This window comes from Halichoerus grypus, chromosome 11, assembly GCF_964656455.1.
Source record: "Halichoerus grypus chromosome 11, mHalGry1.hap1.1, whole genome shotgun sequence".
In the NCBI taxonomy this organism is placed as follows: domain Eukaryota; kingdom Metazoa; phylum Chordata; class Mammalia; order Carnivora; family Phocidae; genus Halichoerus; species Halichoerus grypus.
The window spans coordinates 919,671-943,106 of record NC_135722.1 but is presented as its reverse complement, the minus strand read 5'-3'; the positions used below and the strand labels follow the sequence as shown (position 1 = coordinate 943,106).

The 23,436-nt window shown below is 68.6% G+C and overlaps 1 protein-coding gene across 1 annotated transcript in view; it reads right to left on the bottom strand.

Moving 5' to 3' along the window:
• Window positions 1-312: 312 nt before the first annotated feature.
• MUC5B (mucin 5B, oligomeric mucus/gel-forming) overlaps window positions 313-23,436 on the bottom strand; it is a 31,423-nt gene continuing 8,299 nt past the window's right edge. The window contains exons 16-50 of the mRNA XM_078059102.1: window positions 23,316-23,410; window positions 22,300-22,426; window positions 21,836-22,091; window positions 21,473-21,528; window positions 21,287-21,387; window positions 21,054-21,205; window positions 20,601-20,739; window positions 20,403-20,516; window positions 19,522-19,701; window positions 18,568-18,807; window positions 18,187-18,343; window positions 17,824-17,952; window positions 17,579-17,723; window positions 17,443-17,486; window positions 17,156-17,353; window positions 12,696-16,954; window positions 7,931-9,866; window positions 7,634-7,818; window positions 7,199-7,370; window positions 6,178-6,452; window positions 5,785-5,971; window positions 5,467-5,692; window positions 5,208-5,386; window positions 5,070-5,139; window positions 4,743-4,843; window positions 4,398-4,429; window positions 3,927-4,107; window positions 3,660-3,764; window positions 3,531-3,568; window positions 2,914-3,030; window positions 2,669-2,755; window positions 2,436-2,558; window positions 1,900-1,945; window positions 1,595-1,703; window positions 313-1,164 (exon numbers count right to left, since the gene is read on the bottom strand). Coding sequence (XP_077915228.1) covers window positions 960-1,164; window positions 1,595-1,703; window positions 1,900-1,945; window positions 2,436-2,558; window positions 2,669-2,755; window positions 2,914-3,030; window positions 3,531-3,568; window positions 3,660-3,764; window positions 3,927-4,107; window positions 4,398-4,429; window positions 4,743-4,843; window positions 5,070-5,139; window positions 5,208-5,386; window positions 5,467-5,692; window positions 5,785-5,971; window positions 6,178-6,452; window positions 7,199-7,370; window positions 7,634-7,818; window positions 7,931-9,866; window positions 12,696-16,954; window positions 17,156-17,353; window positions 17,443-17,486; window positions 17,579-17,723; window positions 17,824-17,952; window positions 18,187-18,343; window positions 18,568-18,807; window positions 19,522-19,701; window positions 20,403-20,516; window positions 20,601-20,739; window positions 21,054-21,205; window positions 21,287-21,387; window positions 21,473-21,528; window positions 21,836-22,091; window positions 22,300-22,426; window positions 23,316-23,410 — 10,766 coding nt within the window. The 3' untranslated portion in view covers window positions 313-959. The remainder of the gene's footprint in view (window positions 1,165-1,594; window positions 1,704-1,899; window positions 1,946-2,435; window positions 2,559-2,668; window positions 2,756-2,913; window positions 3,031-3,530; window positions 3,569-3,659; window positions 3,765-3,926; window positions 4,108-4,397; window positions 4,430-4,742; window positions 4,844-5,069; window positions 5,140-5,207; window positions 5,387-5,466; window positions 5,693-5,784; window positions 5,972-6,177; window positions 6,453-7,198; window positions 7,371-7,633; window positions 7,819-7,930; window positions 9,867-12,695; window positions 16,955-17,155; window positions 17,354-17,442; window positions 17,487-17,578; window positions 17,724-17,823; window positions 17,953-18,186; window positions 18,344-18,567; window positions 18,808-19,521; window positions 19,702-20,402; window positions 20,517-20,600; window positions 20,740-21,053; window positions 21,206-21,286; window positions 21,388-21,472; window positions 21,529-21,835; window positions 22,092-22,299; window positions 22,427-23,315; window positions 23,411-23,436) is intronic.

Sequence of the window (23,436 nt, the reverse complement as noted above, 5' to 3'; positions counted from 1 at the left end):
TTCCTGCACCGACACCTGGGCCACAGCCATGCCTCCCGCAGGGTTCCCAAACTTTCCACATCAGTGAACCAGCTTCCTTATAAATCCCCTGGGTTGGAAATAATGGAGAGGGTCATTTTTGAGCCCCTGGCTCATCCCTGGCCCCAGCCAGTGGCCCACAGCCTGAGACTGACCCTGAGGGCCTCCAGACCCCTCCTCCCACCTGTCCCTCCCAGAGGGGAGGGGCAGCATGAGCCCTGGGGGTGCTATACAACCAGACGGAGGAGAAGCCCAGGGGACTCAGTGGGCAGAAAAGACACCAGGACCAAGAAGTGTACACAATGCTCAGTGTTTATTTGCAAGATGGGGGCAGGGTGGGCAGAGGGAGTGCTGGGGAGCACCAACCCCTCCCTGGCCCACCTCCCGGCGGCCGTGGTCACCCCAGGCCCAGGTTCACATGTGGGTGGGCAACCACCCTGCCTGACACCACTCCCCGGAGGCAGCTGGTGGCCACTGGACAGGCCCCAGCCCACATCCCGCTGCAGGAGGTGGCCAGCAGGAACCTGCTCCACGGGGCTTGGGGAGCAGCGGGGGGCACGCAGGCCCACAGTGGGGGACAGCACAGCAGCTCCGGGGCACCCCTCTGACACCAAGAAGGGGGTGAGTCCAGGCGGCCCAGGCACTTGTCTCAGATGAGGGCCAGGCCCTGACGGCCAGGCAAGTGGCCAAGACGTGCTGGAGGGGCTCCGAGGGCAAGGCCCCCTCCCGAGCCCTCCTCAAGCAGTTCCTCACTGTGCCGTTGCCCTCTAGGGCAACCCCCAAGGCACAGGGCCCACGAGGGCCCAGGTGGCAGGTGTGCCCGGGCTCCTGCCGCAGGCTGGCCGAGCTTTCCGTGGTTGGGTGGTGTGTGTCCTGGCTCCAGATTGGGGTGGGGGGCCTGGCGGGAGGGGGTCGGAATGGCAACAGACAGTGGTGGAGCCCTAGGTCAGGAGGATGGGGGTGCTGTCCTCGGGAGCCTCAGGCGAGCGGACGCAGGATGGGGCACAGCTGCACTTGTCCACGTGGGTGTAGGTGCGCTGGACGGTGGTCCCGTCGGGACACTGCATGGTCACCACCTCCTCATGAACCCCTGCCTCCTGGCAGCAGGTGCACTGGTGGTCCATAGCCTGGGCCTCCATGGAGTACCTGCAAACGCAGGGCGCCCTCAGGACCCGCCTGGTCCAGCCCCAGCCCCCGAGCTCCTGGTGTCTCTGGGGCCTGGAGCCGATGGCCCCGACCCACTCCCGGCAGCCCTGAGCTCATCCTCCGAGCGCTAGGGCTTCTCTACCGGCCGCCCTGAGCTCATCCTCCGAGCGCTGGGGCTTCTCTACCTGGCCCGGGCGGTGCTCAGGGTCACTGAACTCTGACCTTCCCGCGCCAGGCCCCCTCTCGTCTTAGGACCAGCTCACGGAACTTGCTGAGCCGGCAGGACCCTCCCCCCGGGGGAAGCTTCCCTGGGTCTTAGCCAGCCCCGCGCTGGTCCTTCCGCTCTTAGAGCGCACTGCTCACACCTGGCGAAGCCAGGGCAGCGTGGGGCGGGGAGGGGCCTCTCGGGAGGGGCGCAGGGCTCGCTCACTTGGACACTCCGGGGCATGAGCCCCCGCAGAACGTGAGGTTGACCGGGGCCCGAGTGGCGCAGCCCTGGTGTGTCAGGATGGTTCTGTTGACGCGGACTTGGCACTTGTCTGGGCAGACGGAGGAAAGGCGGTGGAGGTGCGGGAGGGGACCTCTGAGGACCCCGACCTAGGGCCGCTCCCCGCACGCCACCCTCCCGAGCCCCGCGCTCAGGGTGGGGTCCTGGGGCCAAGGGCAGCTTCGGGCAGAAATCAACGGATGGAGACTGGGCGGAGGTGGAGGGCGGGTAGGCGGGCCTCGACTTACCCACTTCCTCACAGGAATAACAGCAGCCGGTTTTCCTGAGGATGCCCTGAAGGGGGAGGGGGAGACAGGGGGCGGGCTGGGGGCGGGGCGGGGCCTCCGGGGCGGTGGGGGGCGGGCGGGCGGTCTGGGGAGGGCGGGGCCTCCCAGCGGAGGTGTGGGCGGGGCCTCCGAGGCGGTGGGGGGCGGGCGGGCGATCTGGGGAGGGCGGGGCCTCCCAGCGGAGGTGTGGGCGGGGCCTCCGAGGCGGTGGGGGGCGGGCGGGAGATCTGGGGAGGGCGGGGCCTCTCAGCGGAGGTGTGGGCGGGGCCTCCGAGGCGGTGGGGGGCGGGCGGGCGATCTGGGGAGGGCGGGGCCTCCCAGCGGAGGTGTGGGCGGGGCCTCCGAGGCGGTGGGGGGCGGGCGGGCGATCTGGGGAGGGCGGGGCCTCCCAGCGGAGGTGTGGGCGGGGCCTCCGAGGCTGTGGGGGTCCAGGCCGAGAATCTGGGGTGTGTTGGGCCGGGCCTCTGCCTTGGGGCAGCCCGAGCCCCAGGACACACCTGGCAGCTGGACACGTCCGGGCAGGGCGTGGGCCTCGGAGTGAGCACGTGGAGCCCGTTCTTGACCTCGCAGCGGTACTCCGTGCAGTTGTCCACGAGGCTGTTGACCCAGGTCTCGTTGGGCTGAAATGCAACGGGGAAGGTGGAGGCTCACAGGGAATTATCTGGTGAGCTGAGAGGGGCCGAAAGGAAGGGTCTCCCAGCTGGGGGGCTGAGACCGAACCCCCTCTTACCTGGACCAGCCAGCCATCCTCCGTGGGACAGGCTGTCTGCACGCACTCCCCACAGCACTGTCCGGCCACCTTCCAGTACTCGTAGCCCTGAGGGACAGGGGTGGTTCCATGGCTACCCCCAGCCCTGCTCCCCAGCCCTCCTGCCCTCCCGTCCACACCCTAAGGGCCCAGCGACCTCCTTGGCAACCCCGGTCCCTGTGAAGCCATGTCCCTGCCCAGGGCTGGGTGTGCCCAGGAGGGCTTACCTGGCGGCAGGTAGTGTTACAGATGTTCTCCTCACACTGCACGATTGGGCCCTGGGTGTCCCCAGACAGGCAGGTGCACGTGTGGCAGGGAGTGACGGATGGGAAGGTTGCACCGATCTGCAGTGGACCGGGTGAGTGGAGGTGACATTGAGGACAGTGGCGGGGGCCCCAGGGCCAGGACCCCTCCCTGTGGCTGGATGGGCTGGGAGAAGGGGAGGCCTACAGAGAGCGGGTTCTTTCTTCTTCAAATGGAATTATGCTTGTGCCCCTGGCTGAGCACAGACCAGGGCAGAGGCAGGACCCCAGGCCGGCTGGAGGGGCTGGGAGGGCACGGTCCCACCCCAACACTCTTGCCATGAGGACGCTCCTGGGACACCCCAAGCCAGCAGCTCCCCCAGGTGCTCGACAGACAGGGCTGCCCCCGTGTCCCCCTCGCCCGTGTCCCCACGTGGCTCTAAAGGGCCCGGAGCCCCCACGCTTATCCCCTGTCCTGCAGGAGGGTGCAGGCGGGGCCGGGCATGTGCAGATGAGGGGTGGAGGTCCCATGTGGATGAGCTGAGCCTGGGGCCCCACCCGCTGCTAACATCCCACTCAGCCGCCGGGCGGTGAGCCCTTACCCCGTAGGCAGTGTGATTGTGGTAACACAGCTGAGGTCCTGGAAGGAAAGGGGGGCTGAGCACCTGCCCGGCTGGTGGGGAGGAAGGGCTCCGACACTCCCCCACCCCCGAGCCCCCAGCCCCACTCACGGCAGATGAAGGTGGGGCAGCAATCACCCTCCTCCTGGGTGCGGATCAGCTCCTCTCCCGGCCCACATTTGGGTGGGCCCTGGGGGCAGGTGGTCGTGTTGCAGACTGTGGGAGAGTTGGGGTGCCGTCAGGGGGCCCCTCGCTGTACCAGGGCACACCAGAGGTCGGCGGCCTCATTTTCCCACCACACTGGTCCAGCCTCAGCCACTCCTCGGCCCCGCAACTACCCCCCCCGTCACCCTCCGGCCAGTGGGGCACAGGGCTCACCGCACAGCGTCCCCAGACAGCATGAGTTGTTGGCCAGAGGCCTGGTCTCGGCCACAAAGCCCGCCTGGCTGCACTGCGGGGGCCGCTCCGGGGCCTCGCACAGCACGGGGGTGCACTGCACTGACATGGAGCCCTCGTGGCACTCGCAGTCCTGGCAGTTGCTGACCCACCGCTCCCCAGGCTGGAACAGAGCAGTTAGGGTCCCTGGAGACTCCTAGACCGGGCCCTGGCCTCTTGGGCTGCCTCCAACAGCAGGGAAGGCCCCAGCCTCAGTGTGGCCAGCTCAGCCCTCAGCCTCCCACTCAAGCTGCCATCCTAGAGCAGCCCATGGGACAGGGATGTGTCTCACACCGGGGTGCCCCACACCAGCCCCCACAGGGGCTGCCCGGGCAGAGCAGGCTGCCCTGAGATGGGGCCCTCCCTCCCTCTGCTCAAGCCAGGGGGCAGGTAGCTGGGGAGCAGAACACTCACGGATTTGGGAAACCCATCTGGTCCCACACAGGCTGGAAGGGAAGAAGAAAGGGGGTTCAGTTGGCGTGCCGGGGTCCCAGACCCAGTGGGCAGAGATCACAGGCCCTGACACATGTCCTTGCAGGCCTGGCCGCCCCACCCCCAGCCAGGGCTCTTCTTCCTGCTGGGGACAGAAGCCCCCGGAGAACTCGATGTCATGGCCACACTGCACCCTCAGGATGGGCACCGGGCTAGGAGAGTGAGCACCCGGGAGGGATGGTCCCCCGCTAGGGTCTTCCCACCCCAGGCCCTCGGCCTCCGGCTCTGCAGCAGCTCCGGGGTCAGGGCCGCTGGGGCCGTGCTCACCGCACTCGCGCACGCAGACGTTCGTGTGTGTGTTGAAGAGGGTGTGTCCGTCGGGGCAGAAGCAGCCTTCTACCAGCCCCCTGCCTGCTCCGCTCTGGCTCCTGCAAGGCAAGGAGGGCATTCCTGGGACCCTCGAACCATGGAAGCGGCAGTCCGGGGTGGGGGGAAGGGCAGAGGGCATGGCAGAGTGCTGGGTTGACCAGCCGCCCAGGGCCCGGAGTCGGGGGTCAGAGGTCGGGGTGCGGGGAAGGAAGCCCCAGGGACCTGAGGCTGGGGGGGCGTTGCAGACCCTCCCGGCCCGCCGCACACTCTTCCGGCAGGCTTTACCTGGAGTCGCAGGATGCGGGCTGTGCGGGGCCGCAGGGCTGGTACACCTTGTCGGGCGGGCAGGTGAAGTCTGGGGTCACAGAGACAGGAGTCAGGTGGGCCGAGGGGGCCGGAGCGCCCAGGGCCGCCCTGACTCACCGCACAGCCCGCTGGTGGCGTTCCGCCAGTTGCTGCAAGCGCCCCGGGCGCGGCAGAGGGCCGCGTAGGCCTCCAGGCTCCGGCAGGGCGCCCCGGGGCTGTCGGCCTGGCAGCCGTCACTGACGCAGGAGCTGACGAACGGGGCGGGGGGGATGAGGGCGTGGCACTCTGCGAAGAGCCTGCGGGAAGGGGCGGTCAGAGGCCGGGGCGGGGGGCAGCCTGCCGCCCCACGACCGCCAGACCCACAGGAGCGACTCACGGGCTCCGCAGCAGTTCGCAGAGGGGCGCCGGGGGGCACGGGGAGGAGGCGGGCGTGCTGGGTGCTGAGGGCGCGGGGCCAGCCGTCGGGGGCGGGCGGGTAGGCGCCCAGCAGGCCTCCCGGCCCCTCTCGGGAACCAGCCAGCGGTGGGCCATGTCTTGGCAGGTGGGGGCCATGGTTCCGTCGGGCTGGCGGCAGTCGTCCGTCCGGCTGTTGGTGCAGGTGCCTGGGGCGGCGGGGCAGCAGGGTCAAGCTCTCCACCCCCCTCCCCACCCGTGCTGAGCGGCTGTGGCCGGGGCGCCCCTGGCCCCCACGCACCGCACTGGCCCTCGGTGTTGTGGCTGAAGCGGCTGTAGGACAGCTGGATGTGGAAGAGGTGCCCGTTGAAGGTGATGTTCACACCAATGGCAGGGATGTCGATGCCCATCGTGGTCGTCCCCGTCACCGACACACTCACGCCATTCTTGCTGAAGCCCGAGCTCACTTGGATTTGGTCGAACAGGATCTGGGGATGTGTCGGGGGATCCATGACTGGGTGTTGGGGCAGCAGGGCCTGCCTTCGGGGCTCGGCCTCACACCCCAAAGTGCAGATGCTCCCCTTGGGGATGGGGTCCCAGTCGGCCATGCTCAGGTCCCTGCCCCAGGCGCCTCTGGGAGCTGACCTCTGGGCCCGCAGGCCTTCCCTGGTGACGCCAGGACAGGGCCACTCACCAGGCTCTGCTCCTGCCCGCGGATGCCGGTGCTGGTGGTAAGGATGACCTCCGTGGACTTGTAGTGGATGCTGAGGGCACGGGGACAGTGGGCGGCGGCCGTGGTGGGCCCGGTGGCCCCGGTGGGCCCGCAGTAGTAGTTGTTCATGTAGATGCTGAGGTTCCCATAGCGTGGGCGGATCTCCTTCATGAGCACGTGGGTGCAGTTGTCCCGAAAGGAGTAGGAAGTGCCATCGAAAGTGGTGTAGTGCGAGTCCCCCCAGCCGCTGCAGGAGCCTGCGGGGCATGGACGGTCCCCTCACCCAGTGCCACCCCAAAATGGCCACCTCAGCGGAGCCCCCCTGGGCCCCAGTTGGCCCTGGCTGCCTTTTTTGTAAAAGGGGGTGCAGTGGGTTGCATGGTGGCCCCAAAGGCGTGTCCCCATGTCCAACCCAGACCCTGAGAATGTGCCCTCATCTGGGAAAAGATCTTCGTGTCTGTGATTAAGTTAAGGACCCCGAGATGACACCAGCCGGGATCACCCAGGTGGCCCTAACCCAGTGACAAGTGTCCTTGCAGGAGAGAGAGGAGCGGCCACGGGAAGACGAGGCCGTGGCTGGAGGCTCACAGCCACAAGTCCTGGACGCCTGGAGCCCCCAAAGCTGAGAAGGCAGGAAGAGCCCTCCCTGCAGCCTCCGGAGAGAAAGAATTGGTCATTGCTGATGTTTTGACCCCCGTGTGTGGCACTCCCTTCCTCCCGGAACCTGACGCCCACACCATCCAGGGGCCAGGCCAGAAGCGCTCCCCGCAGGAAGCTCCAGGAGGGACGCTCAGGAATCCCTGGGATAACAGCCCCCTGACCCCGGGCCCCCTTCCAGCCACAGAGGCTGCCGTGCGGGTGGGCTCAGCAAACCTGGGCCTTCCCCTGCTGTGGCGGCGAGTCACCCTCTCTGGCCAGCACTGTGTGCTGCGGCCCTGGCTCCCTGCGTGCCCCCCGATGCCCTCTGCCCTGAGCGGCCGCCCCTCACCCCGCCCCTGCTTACACTCGCACTCAAAGTGGAAGTCACACGGCTCGCTCTCCTGCGACACTCTGACCGGAGGGTGTCCATTCACGCAGTGGATGCTGGCCACCGGCTTCCGCCCCAGCAAGACCACACGGTTGTGGCCCTCACACAGAGCCACCGTGCAGTCCGACAGGGTCCAGGACTCGTTCACCTGGGAGAGAGTGGGCGTGGTGCTCACCAGCTGGAACCACGAGACCTGCCCCCACCGCCCCACCACAGCCTCAGGTCCCGCCTTCCCGGGGCAGAGCTGCCCTGGGTCCTGGCCACCCCGGTGCCGTCCCAGCCCCAACCCCAAGTGCCTTCCTCCAGCCAGAGCTGCCGTGGAGGGCTCCAGGGGGCCACAGTGACCCCGGGCCGGGCTGGGCCCCCCCATCAGTGCCCCAACCAGGCACACAGCACAGGCAGGAGGCGCACCTGTCGGGGAGGGACGATGAGGTCACAGCTATGAGGCTGGGAGGGCGAGGCTATGGGGGCCGAAGAGGACTCGGGGGGCGAAGAGGCGGGGCAGGTGTCCTGGAAGCGGTCAATGTCGCAGTGCTGGTTGCAGATGGCATAGAAGGAGCAGCCCTCACCGTCTGTCTTATTGTAGACAACGTCCCCTGTGAGGAGAGAATCACCAAGACAGACACGGCAGGGTCAGCTCCGGAGAGGTTGGGAGACACAGTGCGCGGGGTGGACAGTGGGCAGGGAATGACGGGCTCCTCCACTCACCAGGTGAGAAGAGCTGCCCGAACGCCCGGCAGAGGCAGGGGGTGGTGAAGTTCCAGCTGGGGGACACAGGGGTCCCCGGGGTGCTGAGGACAGATGTGGACGCCATGGTCACTGTCACTGCTGGCAAGGTATGGGTGGCCGTGGCCCTGGAGGCGGCCGTGGAGAGGCCCAAGGTGGTGCCGGGCAGAGAGCTGGTGGCCGAGGGCGTGGGGGGTGATAGGGAGGCTCCAGGGCCGGGCCCTGTGCTGGAGGTGGCCGGGACTGTGCTGGGCACAGCACTGGGGAGTCCGGGCCAGGTCTCGGTGTGCCAGGGTGCGGACGCACTGCCTTGGGGGCTGAGTGTGGAGGCCGTGGAGACCTGGATGATGGGCACAGAGTGAAATGGCGTGGTGGCCCTCGTGGTGGGCGTGCCTGGGGACAGCGTGGTGGCCCTCGTGGTGGGCATGCCTGGAGACGGCATGGTGGCCCCCGTGGTGGGCGTGCCTGGGGATGGCGTGGTGCGCCCCGTGTTGGGCATTGCTGGGGACGGCGTGGTGACCCCCGTGGTGGGCGTCGCTGGGGACGGCGTGGTGGGCCCCGTGGTGGGCGTGCCTGGGGACGGCGTGGTGCGCCCCGTGGTGGGCGTCGCTGGGGACGGCGTGGTGGGCCCCGTGGTGGGCGTCGCTGGGGACGGTGTGGTGGGCCCCGTGGTGGGCGTCGCTGGGGACGGCGTGGTGGCCCCCGTGGTGGGCGTCGCTGGGGACGGCGTGGTGACCCCCGTGGTGGGCGTCGCTGGGGACGGCGTGGTGGGCCCCGTGGTGGGCGTGCCTGGGGACGGCGTGGTGCGCCCCGTGGTGGGCGTCGCTGGGGACGGCGTGGTGGGCCCCGTGGTGGGCGTCGCTGGGGACGGCGTGGTGGGCCCCATGGCCGTGGTGCTGGCGCAGTGGCCGGGGTCCTCACAGCAGAGCACGCGCACGTGGTAGTTGTGGCAGTAGGGCAGGGGCCCCGGCTGCTCGCGGTTGCGGCACACCAGCCCGAAGCGCACGTTGCACTGGACCACCTGGCCCAAGTCCTCCAGACGCGCGTCTGGCGCCCTCTCCGATCGGCACTGGATGTCCCGGGGGCGCTGGCAGAAGTCGTGCCCCGCTGAGCGGAAAACCGAGAAGGTCTCGAAGTCCCCACCGTCCAGGCCCGGTATGGGGTAGTCCTCGTCGAACCAGTCTGTCCACGTGCACCGTGGGCTGCAGCCCGTGGAGGATGAGGTGGCCACGGAGTGCGTGGTGGAGCTGGGCGGGGGGGACGTGGAGACCAGCGTGGTCCCGAGGTTGGCCGTGCTGGGCGTGGACTCAGGGGGGATCCACGTGCTGGAGGTCACCACGGGGACCGTGGTGGGTGCACTGGGTGAGGTGGGCTTGGTGGTGGCCATCGGGGTCCTCAGGGAGGCAGAGGGACCGGGGCTGGAGACCCTCTCTGTGGTCCTGGCAGGGGTAGCAAGCGTCTGGGTGGTGGAGACAGGGACCCCCTGGGTGGTCTCGGGGGAGGAGGATCCTGACTGGGAGGTGGGGCTAGTGATCCTCAGGGTGGTCCCGGGGGAGAAGGGTCCTGTCTGGGGGGTGAGGCTAATGATCTCCAGGGTGGTCTCAGGTGAGGAGGGTCCTGTCTGGGTGGTCCTGGGAGAGGAAGGAAAAATCTGGGTGGTGGATACAGTGACTCTCTGCGTGGTTTCCGGGGAGGAGGGCTGGGTGGTGGTGGTGCTCAGCTTAATGGCCCCAGATGACATTTGGCCTATGTTGGTGCTGGTGGTAGAGACAGTGACCCCCAGAGTGGTCCCAGGGGAGGAGGGTCCTGCCTGGGAGGTGGGGCTAGTGACCCCCAGGGTGGTCCCAGGGGAGGAGGGTCCTGTCTGGGAGGTGAGGCTAGTGACCCCCAGGGTGGTCCCGGGGGAAGAGGGTCCTGTCTGGGAGGTGAAGCTAGTGACCCTCAGGGTGTTCAGGGGGGAGGAGGGTCCTGTCTGGGAGGTGGGGCTAGTGACCCTCAGGGTGGTCCTGGGGGAGGAGGGTACTGTCTGGGGGGTGGGGCTAGTGACCCTCAGGGTGGTCCTGGGGGAGGAGGGTACTGTCTGGGAGGTGAGGCTAGTGACCCCCAGGGTGATCCCGGGGGAAGAGGATCCTGTCTGGGAGGTGAGGCTAGTGACCCCCAGGGTGGTCCCAGGGGAGGAGAGTCCTGTCTGGGAGGTGAGGCTAGTGACCCCCAGGGTGGTCCCGGGGGAAGAGGGTCCTGTCTGGGAGGTGAAGCTAGTGACCCTCAGGGTGTTCAGGGGGGAGGAGGGTCCTGTCTGGGAGGTGGGGCTAGTGACCCTCAGGGTGGTCCTGGGGGAGGAGGGTCCTGTCTGGGAGGTGGGGCTAGTGACCCTCAGGGTGTTCAGGGGGGAGGAGGGTCCTGTCTGGGAGGTGGGGCTAGTGACCCTCAGGGTGGTCCCAGGGGAGGAGGGTCCTGTCCGGGAGGTGGGGCTAGTGACCCTCAGGGTGGTCCCGGGGGAGGAGGGTCTTGTCTGGGAGGTGGGGCTAGTGACCTTCAGGGTGGTACCAGGTGAGGAGGGTCCTGTCTGGGAGGTGGGATTAGTGACCGTCAGGGTGGTTCCGGTGGAAGAGGGTCCTGTCTGGGAGGTGAGGCTAGTGACCCCCAGGGTGGTCCCGGGGGAAGAGGGTCCTGTCTGGGAGGTGAGGCTAGTGACCCTCAGGGTGGTCAGGGGGGAGGAGTGTCCTGTCTGGGAGGTGGGGCTAGTGACCCTCAGGGTGGTCCTGGGGGAGGAGGGTACTGTCTGGGAGGTGGGGCTAGTGACCCTCAGGGTGGTCAGGGGGGAGGAGTGTCCTGTCTGGGAGGTGGGGCTAGTGACCCTCAGGGTGGTCAGGGGGGAGGAGTGTCCTGTCTGGGAGGTGGGGCTAGTGACCCTCAGGGTGGTCCCGGGGGAGGAGGGTACTGTCTGGGAGGTGGGGCTAGTGACCCTCAGGGTGTTCAGGGGGGAGGAGGGTCCTGTCTGGGAGGTGGGGCTAGTGACCATCAGGGTGGTCCCGGGGGAGGAGGGTCCTGTCCGGGAGGTGGGGCTAGTGACCCTCAGGGTGGTCCCGGGGGAGGAAGGTCCTGTCTGGGAGGTGGGGCTAGTGACCCTCAGGGTGGTACCTGGTGAGGAGGGTCCTGTCTGGGAGGTGGGATTAGTGACCGTCAGGGTGGTTCCGGTGGAAGAGGGTCCTGTCTGGGAGGTGTGGCTAGTGACCCCCAGGGTGGTCCCGGGGGAAGAGGGTCGTGTCTGGGAGGTGAGGCTAGTGACCCCCAGGGTGGTCCCGGGGGAAGAGGGTTCTGTCTGGGAGGTGAGGCTAGTGACCCTAAGAGTGGTCCGGGGGGAGGAGGGACCTGTCTGGGAGGTGGGGCTAGTGACCCCCAGGGTGTTCCTGGGGGAGGAGGGTCCTGTCTGGGAGGTGGGGCTAGTGACCCCCAGGGTGGTCCCGGGGGAAGAGGGTCCTGTCTGGGAGGTGAGGCTAGTGACCCTCAGGGTGGTACCAGGGGAGGAGGGTCCTATCTGGGAGGTGGGGCTTGTGACCCCCAGGGTAGTCCCGAGGGAGGAGGGGCCAGTCTGCGAGGTGTGCCTAGTGACCCCCAGGGTGGTCCTGGGGGAAGAGGGTCCTATCTCTGAGGTGAGGCTAGTGACCCCCAGGGTGTTCCCAGGGGAGGAGGGTCCTCTCTGGGAGGTGGGGATAGTGACCCTCAGGGTGGGCAGGGGGGAGGAGGGTCCTGTCTGGGAGGTGAGGCTAGTGACCCCCAGGGTGGTCCCAGAGGAGGAATATCCTGTCTGGGAGGTGGGACTAGTGACCCCGAGGGTGGTCCCTGGGGAGGTGGGGCCTGTCTGGGAGGTGGGGCTAGTGACCCCGAGGGTGGTCCCTGGGGAGGTGGGGCCTGTCTGCAAGGTGGGGCTAGTGACCCTCAGGGTGGTCCCGGGGGAGGAGGGTCCTGTCTGGAATGTGAGGCTAGTGACCCTCAGGGTGGTCCAAGGGGAGGAGGGTCCTGTCTGGGAGGTGGAGCTAGTGACCCTCAGGGTAGTCCCAGGGGAGGAGGGTCCTGTCTGGGAGGTGAGGCTAGTGACCCCGAGGGTGGTCTCTGGGGAGTAGGGTCCTGTCTGGGAGGTGGGGTTAGTGACCCTCAGAGTGGTCCGGGGGGAGGAGGGTCCTGTCTGGGAGGTGTGGCTAGTGACCCCCAGGGTGGTCCCGGGGGAGGAGGGTCCTGTCTGAGAGGTGGGGCTAGTGACCCCCAGGGTGGTCCTGGGTGAGGAGGGTCCTGTCTGGGAGGTGGGGCTAGTGACCCCCACGGTGGTCCCAGGGGAGGAGGGTCCTGTCTGGGAGGTGAGGCTAGTGACCCCCAGGGTGGTTCCAGTGGAAGAAGGTCCTGCCTGGGAGGTGGGGCTAGTGACCCTCAGGGTGGTCCAGGGGGAAGAAGGTCCTGCCTGGGAGGTGGGGCTAGTGACCCTCAGGGTGGTCCCGGGTGAGGAGGGTCCTGTCTGGGAGGTGGGGCTAGTGACCCCCAGGGTGGTCCCAGGGGAGGAGGGTCCTGTCTGGGAGGTGAGGCTAGTGACCCCCAGGGTGGTTCCAGTGGAAGAAGGTCCTGCCTGGGAGGTGGGGCTAGTGACCCTCAGGGTGGTCCAGGGGGAAGAAGGTCCTGCCTGGGAGGTGGGGCTAGTGACCCTCAGGGTGGTCCCGGGTGAGGAGGGTCCTGTCTGGGAGGTGGGGCTAGTGACCCTCAGGGTGGTCCCGGGGGAAGAGGATCCTGTCTCGGAGGTGTGGCTAGTGACCCCCAGGGTGGTCTCAGGGGAGGAGGAGCCTTTCTGGGAGGTGAGGCTAGTGCCCCCCAGGGTGGTCCTGGGGGAGGAGGGGCCGGTCTGGGAGGTGTGGCTAGTGACCCCCAGGGTGGTCCCGGGGGAGGAGGTGTGTGTGGCCGTGCCCCGCAGCCCAGTGACCCCCAATGAACTTTGTCGAGTGCTGGTGCTGGTGGGCTCTGTGGCGGGGGAGTTGGTGCAGTGGCTCTTGTCCTCACAGCAGAGCACGCGGATGTGGTAGTTGAGGCAGGTACGGCCCCCCCCCTGCCAGTTGTTCCTGCAAATGAGCCCGTAGTTCACATCACACCGCACGTCCTGGCCCAGCTGCCCCAAGGGCACGTCCGGGTAGAGCACAGCCTGGCACTCGATGGCCTCGGGCTCCGTACAGAGCTGGCTGCCAGCGTCCCAGATGTGGTAGTAGGTCTCGATGTCCCCCCCGTAGCGGCCGGGCAGGGGCTGGTCACTGTCCAGCCAAGCGGTCCAGCGGCAGGTGGGCTGGCACTTGGAGGAGGCCGCGGTCCGGCTGGTGCTGGGGGCCGTAGGACTGGAGGCCGTGCTGCTGGTGGCCAGCGTGGGGGTCAGACCCAGGCTGGTGCTCTGCATGGTGACCACGGTGGTGGCCAGGGTGCTGGGGCAGTGGCCGTAGTCCTCACAGCAGAGCACACGGATGTGGTAGTTGAGGCACATCTTGAACGGGCCGGCCTGGTCCTGATTGCGGCACACCAGGCCGTCCTCCAGGCTGCAGCGCACCACCTGGCCCAGCTCCTGCAGGGGCGTCTCTGGCCACCCCTCCGCCCGGCACTGCAGCTCCAGCGGCTGCTTGCAGATGGCTTTGCCCATGGCCCGGAGGTTGGTGTAGGTCTCGAAGTCCCCACCAGAGGCCCCCGGCACCGGGTAGCTCTCGTCTAGCCAGTCCGTCCAGGCACAGCGGGGCTCACAGGCCGTGGACCTGGCCACGGGGGATGGGGGTGCCTGTGTGTGACTGGAGGTCACAGGCAGGGAGGTCTCGATCTTGCCCGTGGGTGACGTGGCCCTGGAGGCGGCCGTGGAGAGGCCCAAGGTGGTGCCGGGCGGAGAGCTGGTGGCCGACGGCGTGGGGGGTGATAGGGAGGCTCCAGGGCCGGGCCCTGTGCTGGAGGTGGCCGGGGCTGTGCTGGGCACAGCACTGGGGAGTCCGGGCCAGGTCTCAGTGTGCCAGGGTGCGGACGCACTGCCTTGGGGGCTGAGTGTGGAGGCCGTGGAGACCTGGATGATGGGCACAGAGTGGAAAGGCGTGGTAGCCCTCGTGGTGGGCGTACCTGGGGACAGCGTGGTGGCCCTCGTGGTGGGCATGCCTAGGGACGGCATGGTGGCCCCCGTGGTGGGCGTGCCTGGGGATGGCGTGGTGCGCCCCGTGGTGGGCATTGCTGGGGATGGCGTGGTGACCACCGTGGTGGGCATCGCTGGGGACGGTGTGGTGGCCCCCCTGGTGGGTGTCGCTGGGGACAGCGTGGTGCGCCCCGTGTTGGGCGTCGCTGGGGACGGCGTGGTGCGCCCCGTGGTGGGCGTCGCTGGGGACGGCGTGGTGCGCCCCGTGGTGGGCGTCGCTGGGGACGGCGTGGTGGGCCCCGTGGTGGGCGTCGCTGGGGACGGCGTGGTGGGCCCCGTGGTGGGCGTGCCTGGGGACGGCGTGGTGCGCCCCGTGGTGGGCATCGCTGGGGACGGCGTGGTGGGCCCCGTGGTGGGCGTCGCTGGGGACGGCGTGGTGGGCCCCGTGGTGGGCGTGCCTGGGGACGGCGTGGTGGCCCCCGTGGTGGGCGTCGCTGGGGACGGCGTGGTGGGCCCCGTGGTGGGTGTGCCTAGGGACGGCGTGGTGGGCCCCGTGGTGGGCGTGCCTGGGGACGGCGTGGTGGGCCCCGTGGTGGGCGTCGCTGGGGACGGCGTGGTGGCCCCCGTGGTGGGCGTCGCTGGGGACGGCGTGGTGGCCCCCGTGGTGGGCGTCGCTGGGGACGGCTTGGTGCGCCCCGTGGTGGGCGTCGCTGGGGACGGCGTGGTGCGCCCCGTGGTGGGCGTGCCTGGGGACGGCGTGGTGGGCCCAGTGGTGGGCATCACTGGGGACGGCGTGGTGGGCCCCGTGGTGGGCATCGCTGGGGACGGCGTGGTGGGCCCCATGGCCGTGGTGCTGGCGCAGTGGCCGCGGTCCTCACAGCAGAGCACGCGCACGTGGTAGTTGTGGCAGTAGGGCAGGGGCCCCGGCTGCTCGCGGTTGCGGCACACCAGCCCGAAGCGCACGTTGCACTGGACCACCTGGCCCAAGTCCTCCAGACGCGCGTCTGGCGCCCTCTCCGATCGGCACTGGATGTCCCGGGGGCGCTGGCAGAAGTCGTGCCCCGCTGAGCGGAAAACCGAGAAGGTCTCGAAGTCCCCGCCGTCCAGGCCCGGTATGGGGTAGTCCTCGTCGAACCAGTCTGTCCACGTGCACCGTGGGCTGCAGCCCGTGGAGGACGAGGTGGCCACGGAGTGTGTGGTGGAGCTGGGCGGCAGGGACGTGGAGACCAGCGTGGTCCCGAGGGTGGCCGTGCTGGGCGTGGACTCGGGGGGGATCCACGTGCTGGAGGTCACCACGGGGACCGTGGTGGGTGCACTGGGTGAGGTGGGCTTGGTGGTGGCCATCGGGGTCCTCAGGGAGGCAGAGGGACCGGGGCTGGAGACCCTCTCTGTGGTCCTGGCAGGGGTAGCAAGCGTCTGGGTGGTGGAGACAGGGACCCCCAGGGTGGTCCCGGGGGAGGAGGCATGGGTCTGGCTGGACGCTGTGGTCGTGGCTCCTGGGCTCGGCGACGTGGGGCCCCCGGTGGCGGTGCTGCGGGTCCTGGGGGCGGCGGTGCTGGGGCAGTGTGGGGTCGGGTGGCAACAGAGCACGCGGACATTGTAGTTGAAGCACATGTTGAAAGGCCCCTTCTGGTCCTGGTTCTTGCAGACCAGGCCCGTGTGCAGGCTGCAGCTGAGCACCTGTCCGATCTGGTCGATGCTGACCTCAGGGTAGTTCTCTGCGCGGCACTCGATCTTCTGGGGCTCCTCGCACAGCGTGCCCCCAGCAGCCCTGATGTTGTCGAAGGTCTCCAGGTCCCCGCCCTCGACCCCGGAGGTTGGGAAGTCCACGTCAAACCAGTCTGTCCACTCGCACTGTGGCTGACAGCCCGCCGTGCTCTGCGTGGCAGTGGTCTCGGGCGTGGCCGTTCCCAGGGTTCCCGGCGATGTCCTTGCTGTGGTCGTGCGCATCTCTGTGGGTGGGGTGGACGGGGGGCTGGTGGCCACGGTGCCTGTTGTGGCTCCCGTCACTGTGGAAGTTGTGTGGATAGGTGGGGTCCCCCTGGAGGGGCCCCCTGTGGTTCTCTGCACGGTGGTCTGTGTCCGTGGCCCGGGGGTGGGCTCCGCGCAGTGGTCGTGGCTGCAGCAGAGCACGCGGATCCTGTAGTTGTAGCACATCCTGAACGGGCCCACCTGCTCCTCGTTCCTGCACACCAGGCCGAAGCTGGCGTCACAGAGCACGCGCTGGCCCAGCTCCGCGGGGCTGCTGCCGGGGAAGTTCTCAGCCTGGCACTCTATGTCCAGAGGCTGCTCGCACACGGCGCCTCCCGCACTCCTGATCTTGTCGTACGACTCGATGTCCCCCCCAGCCTCCTCAGACTTGGGGTAGTCCTCGTCGAACCACTCCGTCCACTGACACCGGGGCCGGCAGGAGGTGGTGGCCAAGGCCGGGGTGCTGCTTGGCGCCAGGCTTCCTATCGTGGTGGGCTCCGCAGGCGGGGTCTGCGTGGCGGGGGTGGACAGGGACCTGGCCGGTGGCTGCTGGGTGGTGGCCCCAGGGGAGGTGCCGCAGGGCAGGTAGTCACAGCAGAGGACCCGCAGCTCGTAGTTGTGGCAGAGCGGGGGGCTCTGCTCGCTGTTGAGGCAGGTCAGCCCCCGGGCCACATCGCACTCCACCTTCTGGCCCAGCTGCTGCAGTGGGGTGTCGGGGAACTTCTGTGCCCGGCACTCGATGCTCGCCGGGGCCAGGCACACCTCGTAGCCCCTCTGCCTCAGGTCCACAAACGTCTCGAAGTCCCCACCTGCCATGCCGGGCTCTGGGGGGCCGCCGTCGAGCCAGTCGGACCAGAGGCAGAGCTCGTGCACACACACGGTGGAGACGGTGGGGACCGAGCCTGGGGGCGGGGGCGGGGACCTCGTCAGCCTCCTCTGCACCCCTGCCAGCCATGCCCAGGAGCAGCGGTGACCTGGGGCCGTGGGTCGTGGGTCGCGCCGAGGACGCCCGCTCTGACCTCCTCCCGCTCTGCCCAGACTGTTGCCTGGGATTGGGGCTCAGGAGGAGGGGGCAGGCCCAGCAGGGCGTCTGCCAGGCTCACCTGTCGAGGAGAGCGGGGCCACGGTGGTGGTGAAGGTGAAGGACGTTATGGACGGGGTTCCAGGACATTCCACAGCCATGCGCAGGATCGTTCCGTTGTGTCCGCAGATGGCCATCAAGCAGGCGCCGAGCCCATCGGTCATGTTGTAGATGACGTCCTCGTAATGGTAGGTCCTGCCCTTGTAGACGCAGGTGCAGGCTGGGAGACAGGGCCGGCACGGGGCTCACTTGCAGCCCCCAGCCCCCAGCCCCCAGCCCCCAGCCCCGTGTGGCACCCCTCAGCCTTACCCGCAAGGCTGTGCGTGCACCGGAGGCCGCCAGCACTGCATTCACTGGGGAGGAGGAGAGGAGAGTGCTGAGGGCCTGCCGGCCGCACCAGCACCCCTCCCAGGCGCCCCGGCCTACTCACCACCCGCCCACTCACCAGCTCTGGCAGTTCTCTGCTGCGGGGACCCTCGCGCCCACATCGTGGTAGTTCCCGTCCTCATCATAGCAGCCACACTGGGCCACGCACTTCATCTGGTCCTCGCTAAAGAACGGCTCACTGGGCGGGCACTTCGGGTAGCAGCCTGGGCGGGCACAGCGCGGAGGAGACTCACCCTTGTGGCCAGGTGCTGGGTGCTGCCCAGGGTGGTCACCCCGCCGCCTGTGCCCTTCCCTGCCCCTCACCTTCCAGGCCCGGCAGGTCATGCAGACAGTGGCCGCTCGGGTTCCGGCAGGTCCTCATGCAGGGCGCCCCACACGGCTGGTAGTGCCACTCGCACTGGCCCTCGGGGTTGTAGTAGTCGCAGAACAGGGCTGAGCGCGGAGGGGAGAGGCTGAGGATGCACCCCTTGCTTCCTGCCCCGCCCTCAGAAGGCCGGTCCCTCACCGGCCCTCCTGTCCGGCGGCGGCCTGCCCAGCCGGTCCGTAAGCACACAGACGCGGGCACGCCCGTGGGCACCTGGGCGCCAGGGGTCTCTTGCTCACCATGTGTGGGTCAGGCCCCACCCCTGCATCCGCCCTTCCCCACCGCGGCAGAGCCCCACTCACGGCAGATGTCCGGGGTCCGCCAGGACACGCACACGCCCACGTCGTGGCAGGCCTGGGCGTAGGCGGCCACCGCCGTGCAGAAACACTCACTATCGCCCCCCAAGTCACAGGCACACGCGTCACCCACGCAGGCCTCGTAGTACTTGGCGGGGTCGACCTGGAGGGGAGGGGGAAGAGCCTTCGGATTCGGGGTCTGGGGCTCCTGGGGGTCAGGCCTGCGGTGTGGCCCGACCTGGGCCGGTTTCCCCCAGAGCCAGGGACAGCAGACGCGTGGGCCCCCGGGGCTGACCACAGGCTGGTCTAAAGGGTGGACGGTGACACGGGCCCCCCGACTTCTGCCCGCCCCTTCCTTCCCGGGCGCCCCGGGGAACGGCCGCATACATGGGCGTGGCAGGCGGCGAAGGTGGCACTGTTGATGATGCTGCACTGCTTCTGGGCCCAGGACTTGCGGTACGGGTTGGCGGTGCAGGGGTCCCTGGGGGCCGGGGCGTCGGGGCAGGACGGGGAGAACTTCCAGCTGTTGCCGAACTCCAGGGCGCTGCTCACCACGGACTGGCTCCGCGTGGTGAAGTCATTGATGGCGCTGTCGTCAAAGTTCCCACACAGCCCACAGACCCGGCCCTGCAGACGGGGGACGGCGGCACGGGGGCTCAGGGCATGTGCAGGAGGCGCTAGAGCCCAGCCCAGCCCGGCAGGGGGCACTCCAGGGCAGTGCCCTGTGAACTTGCAGGATGGTGGGGCACACAGTGGGCCCTATGGTCAGGAGGGGGCAAGTGGACAGGTGAGCAGGGGGCAGGCAGGCAGGTGGACAGGTGCAGGGGACAGGCAGGCAGGTAGGTGGACAGGTGAGCAGGGGACAGGCAGGCAGGTGGGCAGGTGAGCAGGGGACAGGCAGGCAAATGGACACTTGAGCAGCAGGCAGGCAGGTGGACAGGTGAGGAGGGGACAGGCAGGCGGGTGGGCAGGTGAGCAGGGGACAGGGAGGCAGGTGGGCAGGTGAGCAGCGGGCAGGCAGGCAGGTGGACAAGTGCAGGGGACAGGCAGGTGGGCAGGTGAGCAGGGGGCAGGCAGGCAGGTGGGCAGATGGGGGGTGGACAGGTGGGCAAGCAGGCCCAGTGGGCATGGGGACACCAGGGAGCAAGAACAGCATTCTAAGCAGGACTCTGCCTATTGGTCTGTTTGGTCTCAACACAGGCCTTTCAGAAATCGGCGTTGTGAGTGGACTCGCCCCGGCCCTCAGTGGAGTGTCAGCTGCCAGACGGCCCCCTGGGAGCCAGATCTAGGAGTAGGGGCTCTGACCCTGCCTGAAGGGGTCCACAGCCCGCCCATTCTCACCTTGTAGTCCTGCTGCAGTCGGATGAACAGGCTTGTCTTCCGGTCCCAGGACAGCACCAGGCCACTGTGAGTCTCCACGGTCAGGTAGATGCCCATGTACCGGACCTTGTAGGGCAGGTCTCCGCCCGGCCCCCGCTGCACCACCTTGTAGGTGCCTTCATGCAAGACCAGCTCATAGTTCTGCAGAGGGCACACGGAGGTGGTGGCTGCAGGGACTGAGGGGCGTGCTTGGGGCCCGGAGCCCACCGACCTACGGTAGTCAGGGGCCCAAGGCACAGGACTGGGGTCAAGGCTGAGCTGGCTCCTGACACTCAGCGAACAGGAGGCCAGAGGCCAAGCAGGGTGTGCTGGGGGCCCGGGGAGGTCACGTGGAAGGTTGGGGCCACAGGCCAGTGGGGCTGATGCCCCCGGCCAGCAGTGCGGCTCCCTGTCTGGTGAACTCTGACGTCCCTCTGCTGGAATTGGGTACCCCGATGTAGTGGGCTGAATGCAGGCCCCCCAAAAGGTGTGTCCACATCCCAGCCCCTGGAACCTGTGAATGCGACCTTGTTTGGAAAAAGGGTCTCTGCAGGGGTCAGTGAGGGATGAGCTCCTCCCGGATTAGGGTGGGCCTCAGTCCAAACACAGGTGTCCCTGTGACAGGAGAGAGGGGGCGGGCCCGCGGGGGAGGGGCCGGTGGAGCCTCAGGGCTGGGGGCGGCAGGAGGGAGCCCCCCTGGAGGCTGGCGGGGGGCCCGACCCTGGGACACCTGCTGCTCAGAACCGAGAGAGAATGCATTTCTCTAGCTTCAGGTCCCCCCAGCTGTGGCCATTTGTCCAGGCAGCCCTAGGACATCCAGCCGGAGGGCAGAGGGAGGGACAGGGCTCCCGGTGGCCCCTCACCTCCAGGAACAGCTTGATGGCCTTGGAGCAGGTGACGCCCGTGGTCCCGCAGGGGACGTTCTCGGTGACCACGCGGAAGGTGCCGTTGGCGGTGCCGTTGCCCCCACAGTGGTCCTGGGCCAGGGAGGGTCAGGCTGAGCTCAGGGCTGCGGGAGTGGGCGGGCCGAGGAGGGGGGCGCGGAGGGGGTCCCCGCGTACCTGGGCCAGCGTGTACTCGCAGCTCCCCTCGAAGCTGTAGCGCTCCCCGTCGAAGGTGATGAAGTGGCCGTCCCCGTAGGCCACGCAGGTGCCCAGGCAGGGCTTGCGGCCGCACTCCCACCTGCGGTTCCTGCACGTGCTGTGAGGACAGGGGACAGCCTGCTTGCCAGCTGCCCAGGACCAGCCCCGCCCCGCCGCACTCTCCAGAGGGCTGAGTGAAGGGGTGAGCGCGGGCACGGGCCCGCCGCGCCGCCCGCCCGTCTCTGGCTTCCAGGCCCTTGGCGCCTGCAGTGAGGCGGGGCTGGGGGCCCTCGCGGCAGCTCTGAAGGCCTGGCCCTGGGGGACCTTCCTAGGACAGAGGGGACCGTCCAGGGCTTCCCCGGGGCTGGGGGCCACGCCAGGCCCCAGCTCCTCCCCACCTCCCTCCCTCCCGTGGAGGAAGCCCTGACTCACCAGGTGTTACAGTCCACCCTGATGGTGTCCCCGGGTTTGTAGGTGGCCTCGTTGTGCAGACAGGGGCAGTCCTCCTCGGCCACGCAGCCCCCACTCCCGTCCGACACCAGCCCCGGGGGGCAGACACAGCCAGACACGCAGTGGGTGCTGAACTGTGGACGGACACGGCGTCAGTGCTCGTCCCCCCATGCCCGGGGACACTGGGGGGCGGCACGCCCTCCCCAGCCACTCACGCAGTCCACGTCCAGCGTGTGGCAGCTCCTGAGACACTCAGCCCCGGGCGTGCCCGCCGAGGCATTGTTGCAGTCCAGGTACACCATGGGGGCCGCACACCCTGCAGAGGGAGGCAGCTGGGCTGGGAGGGGCCCCAGCCCAGGCCCGCGGAAGCCCCTGCCCCCGGGCGCGGCGGGGGGCCCTACCTGAGCTCTTCTGCTCCGCAGCTCCCAGGCAACTCAGCTTCCCACCCGCACACGAGCTGTGAGAGACAGACCGCCCTGCCTGGGCCCACTGCCCACCCACCGCCCCGCAGACCCCACCCAGAGCTCTGCCCAGAGCCCAACGCACACGCCCTCCTGGGCGCCGGACCCTCGGAACCCTCTCCCTGGCCAGGGGAGGGGTCCCTCGTTACTGCACGGCTGGGGGTGGGGCCCTCCCCAGGGAGCCCCTCTGTGTTTCACAATCCTCCGGGGAGGCCCAGGGGTCTTCGGGTGTGACACGGGGGGCGAGACCGTTGTGGGCCCAGGACAGGGGGCGGGGGGGCACGGGCCCAGCTGGCTGCTTACCAGACCACGCCGTTGTCATGCACCACGTCCCCCGGGGCCACCACAGAGCCACGGAAGTAGCAGGGGCAGGCGTCGGCGGACACGCAGGCACCCGAGTCGTCCAGGAAGGTGCCCGAGGGGCAGATGCATCCGTCCACGGGCACGAAGGCGATCCCGCAGGTGACATCCACCTGGCTCAGAGCGCGGCAGGAGGGCTGGCAGCCGTGCGCCACGTAGCTGTAGTGCTGGGACTTGGGGCAGCTGCTCACATACTTGGCTGGGGGCAGGGGCAGTGCTCCAGTCAGTGGCCGGAGGGCCCCTCCAGGCTGGGGCTCACACAGCCCGAGACTCAGTTTCCCCTCTGACACCAGGCCCTTGGCTGGCCCGGACGAGGAAGCGTGAAGCTCTGGCTGAGAACGTGGGAGTGGGGGTCCCCAGCGCCCCGTCCCTCCCCCGGTGCTGCCAGGCTGGCCGGGGACACTCACTGCACACGCCGTCCCTCCAGCCGCTGAGCAGCACCCCCTTGGCGGTGCAGGCATGCACGTAGGAGGACAGGGCCGCGCACAGGCAGTCCTCGCTCTTCTCACAGTTACACGTGTCGAACATGCAGTTCTGGGGACGGGGCCGCAGGGGGCCGTCAGGGACCCCAGCCCACCGAGGCCCCTCTCTCCCCGTGCATCCTTCCTGGGACTCCCACCCGGGCCCTTGGCACCCACAGATCGGTGAGGCGCCCAGGAGGGCAGCTGGTGCACTAAGGGACCACACAGGCCAGGTTGGGGAGGGGGCAGCAAGGAGGCACGAGGCCGGGCCAAGGTCAGGGTCAGCAGGGGCCTCCGCGGGACCAGGGCCGGGTCCGACCGCATTCCGCATACATCACCGCTTGTGCTGTTTGTGGGGGGCACGTGGGGTGAAGAGGGTGGAGCTATGCCACCCCCAACATGGGCAGAGGTGGGCCAGGGCTTCCACCTGCAGACACACACTCCTGGGGGTGCATTCGTGTGCACTGTAGGCCTTCGAGCTTCTGGAAGAGTGGCCTACCAGCCAACTGTTGTGGGTTGGGTTGGGTGTCCCCAAAAGATATGCAGAAGCCCTAACCTCCAGGGCCTAAGAAAATGACCTTTGGAAATAGGTTTTTTGCAGATGTGATTAAGGTAAGGTCATCGGGATGGGCCCTGAATTTGGACACAGGCACAGGGGAGGGGCATGGAGGCAGAGGTTGGGGTGATGTAGCCACAAGCCCGGGGGTACCTGGGGCCTCGAGAGGCTGGGAGATGCAGGAGGAGGGCCTGTAGCCGTAGGAGGGAGCGTGGCCCTGCCCACCCCTTGCTTGTCCTCCAGGACTGGGACCAGAAGCAATTTCTCTAGTTTTTAGCGACCTGGTTTGTGCTCCTCGGTGACACCAACAGCCACACCCACGGTGGCCCAGGGGAGGACTGACCGACCCGTGCACGTGCTGTGGGGTCCTTGAGCCAGGGAAGCACCGGGGAGCTGGGGGTCTCACCGAGTAGAAGGGCGTGGGGTTGAGGACAGAGTGGCAGCGGGAGAAGGCTCCGGCCGGGTCAGTCAGCAGGGAGCACCAGTGCTGGGCGTAGTTCTCTGGGACGGGGAAGGTGAGCTGGCTG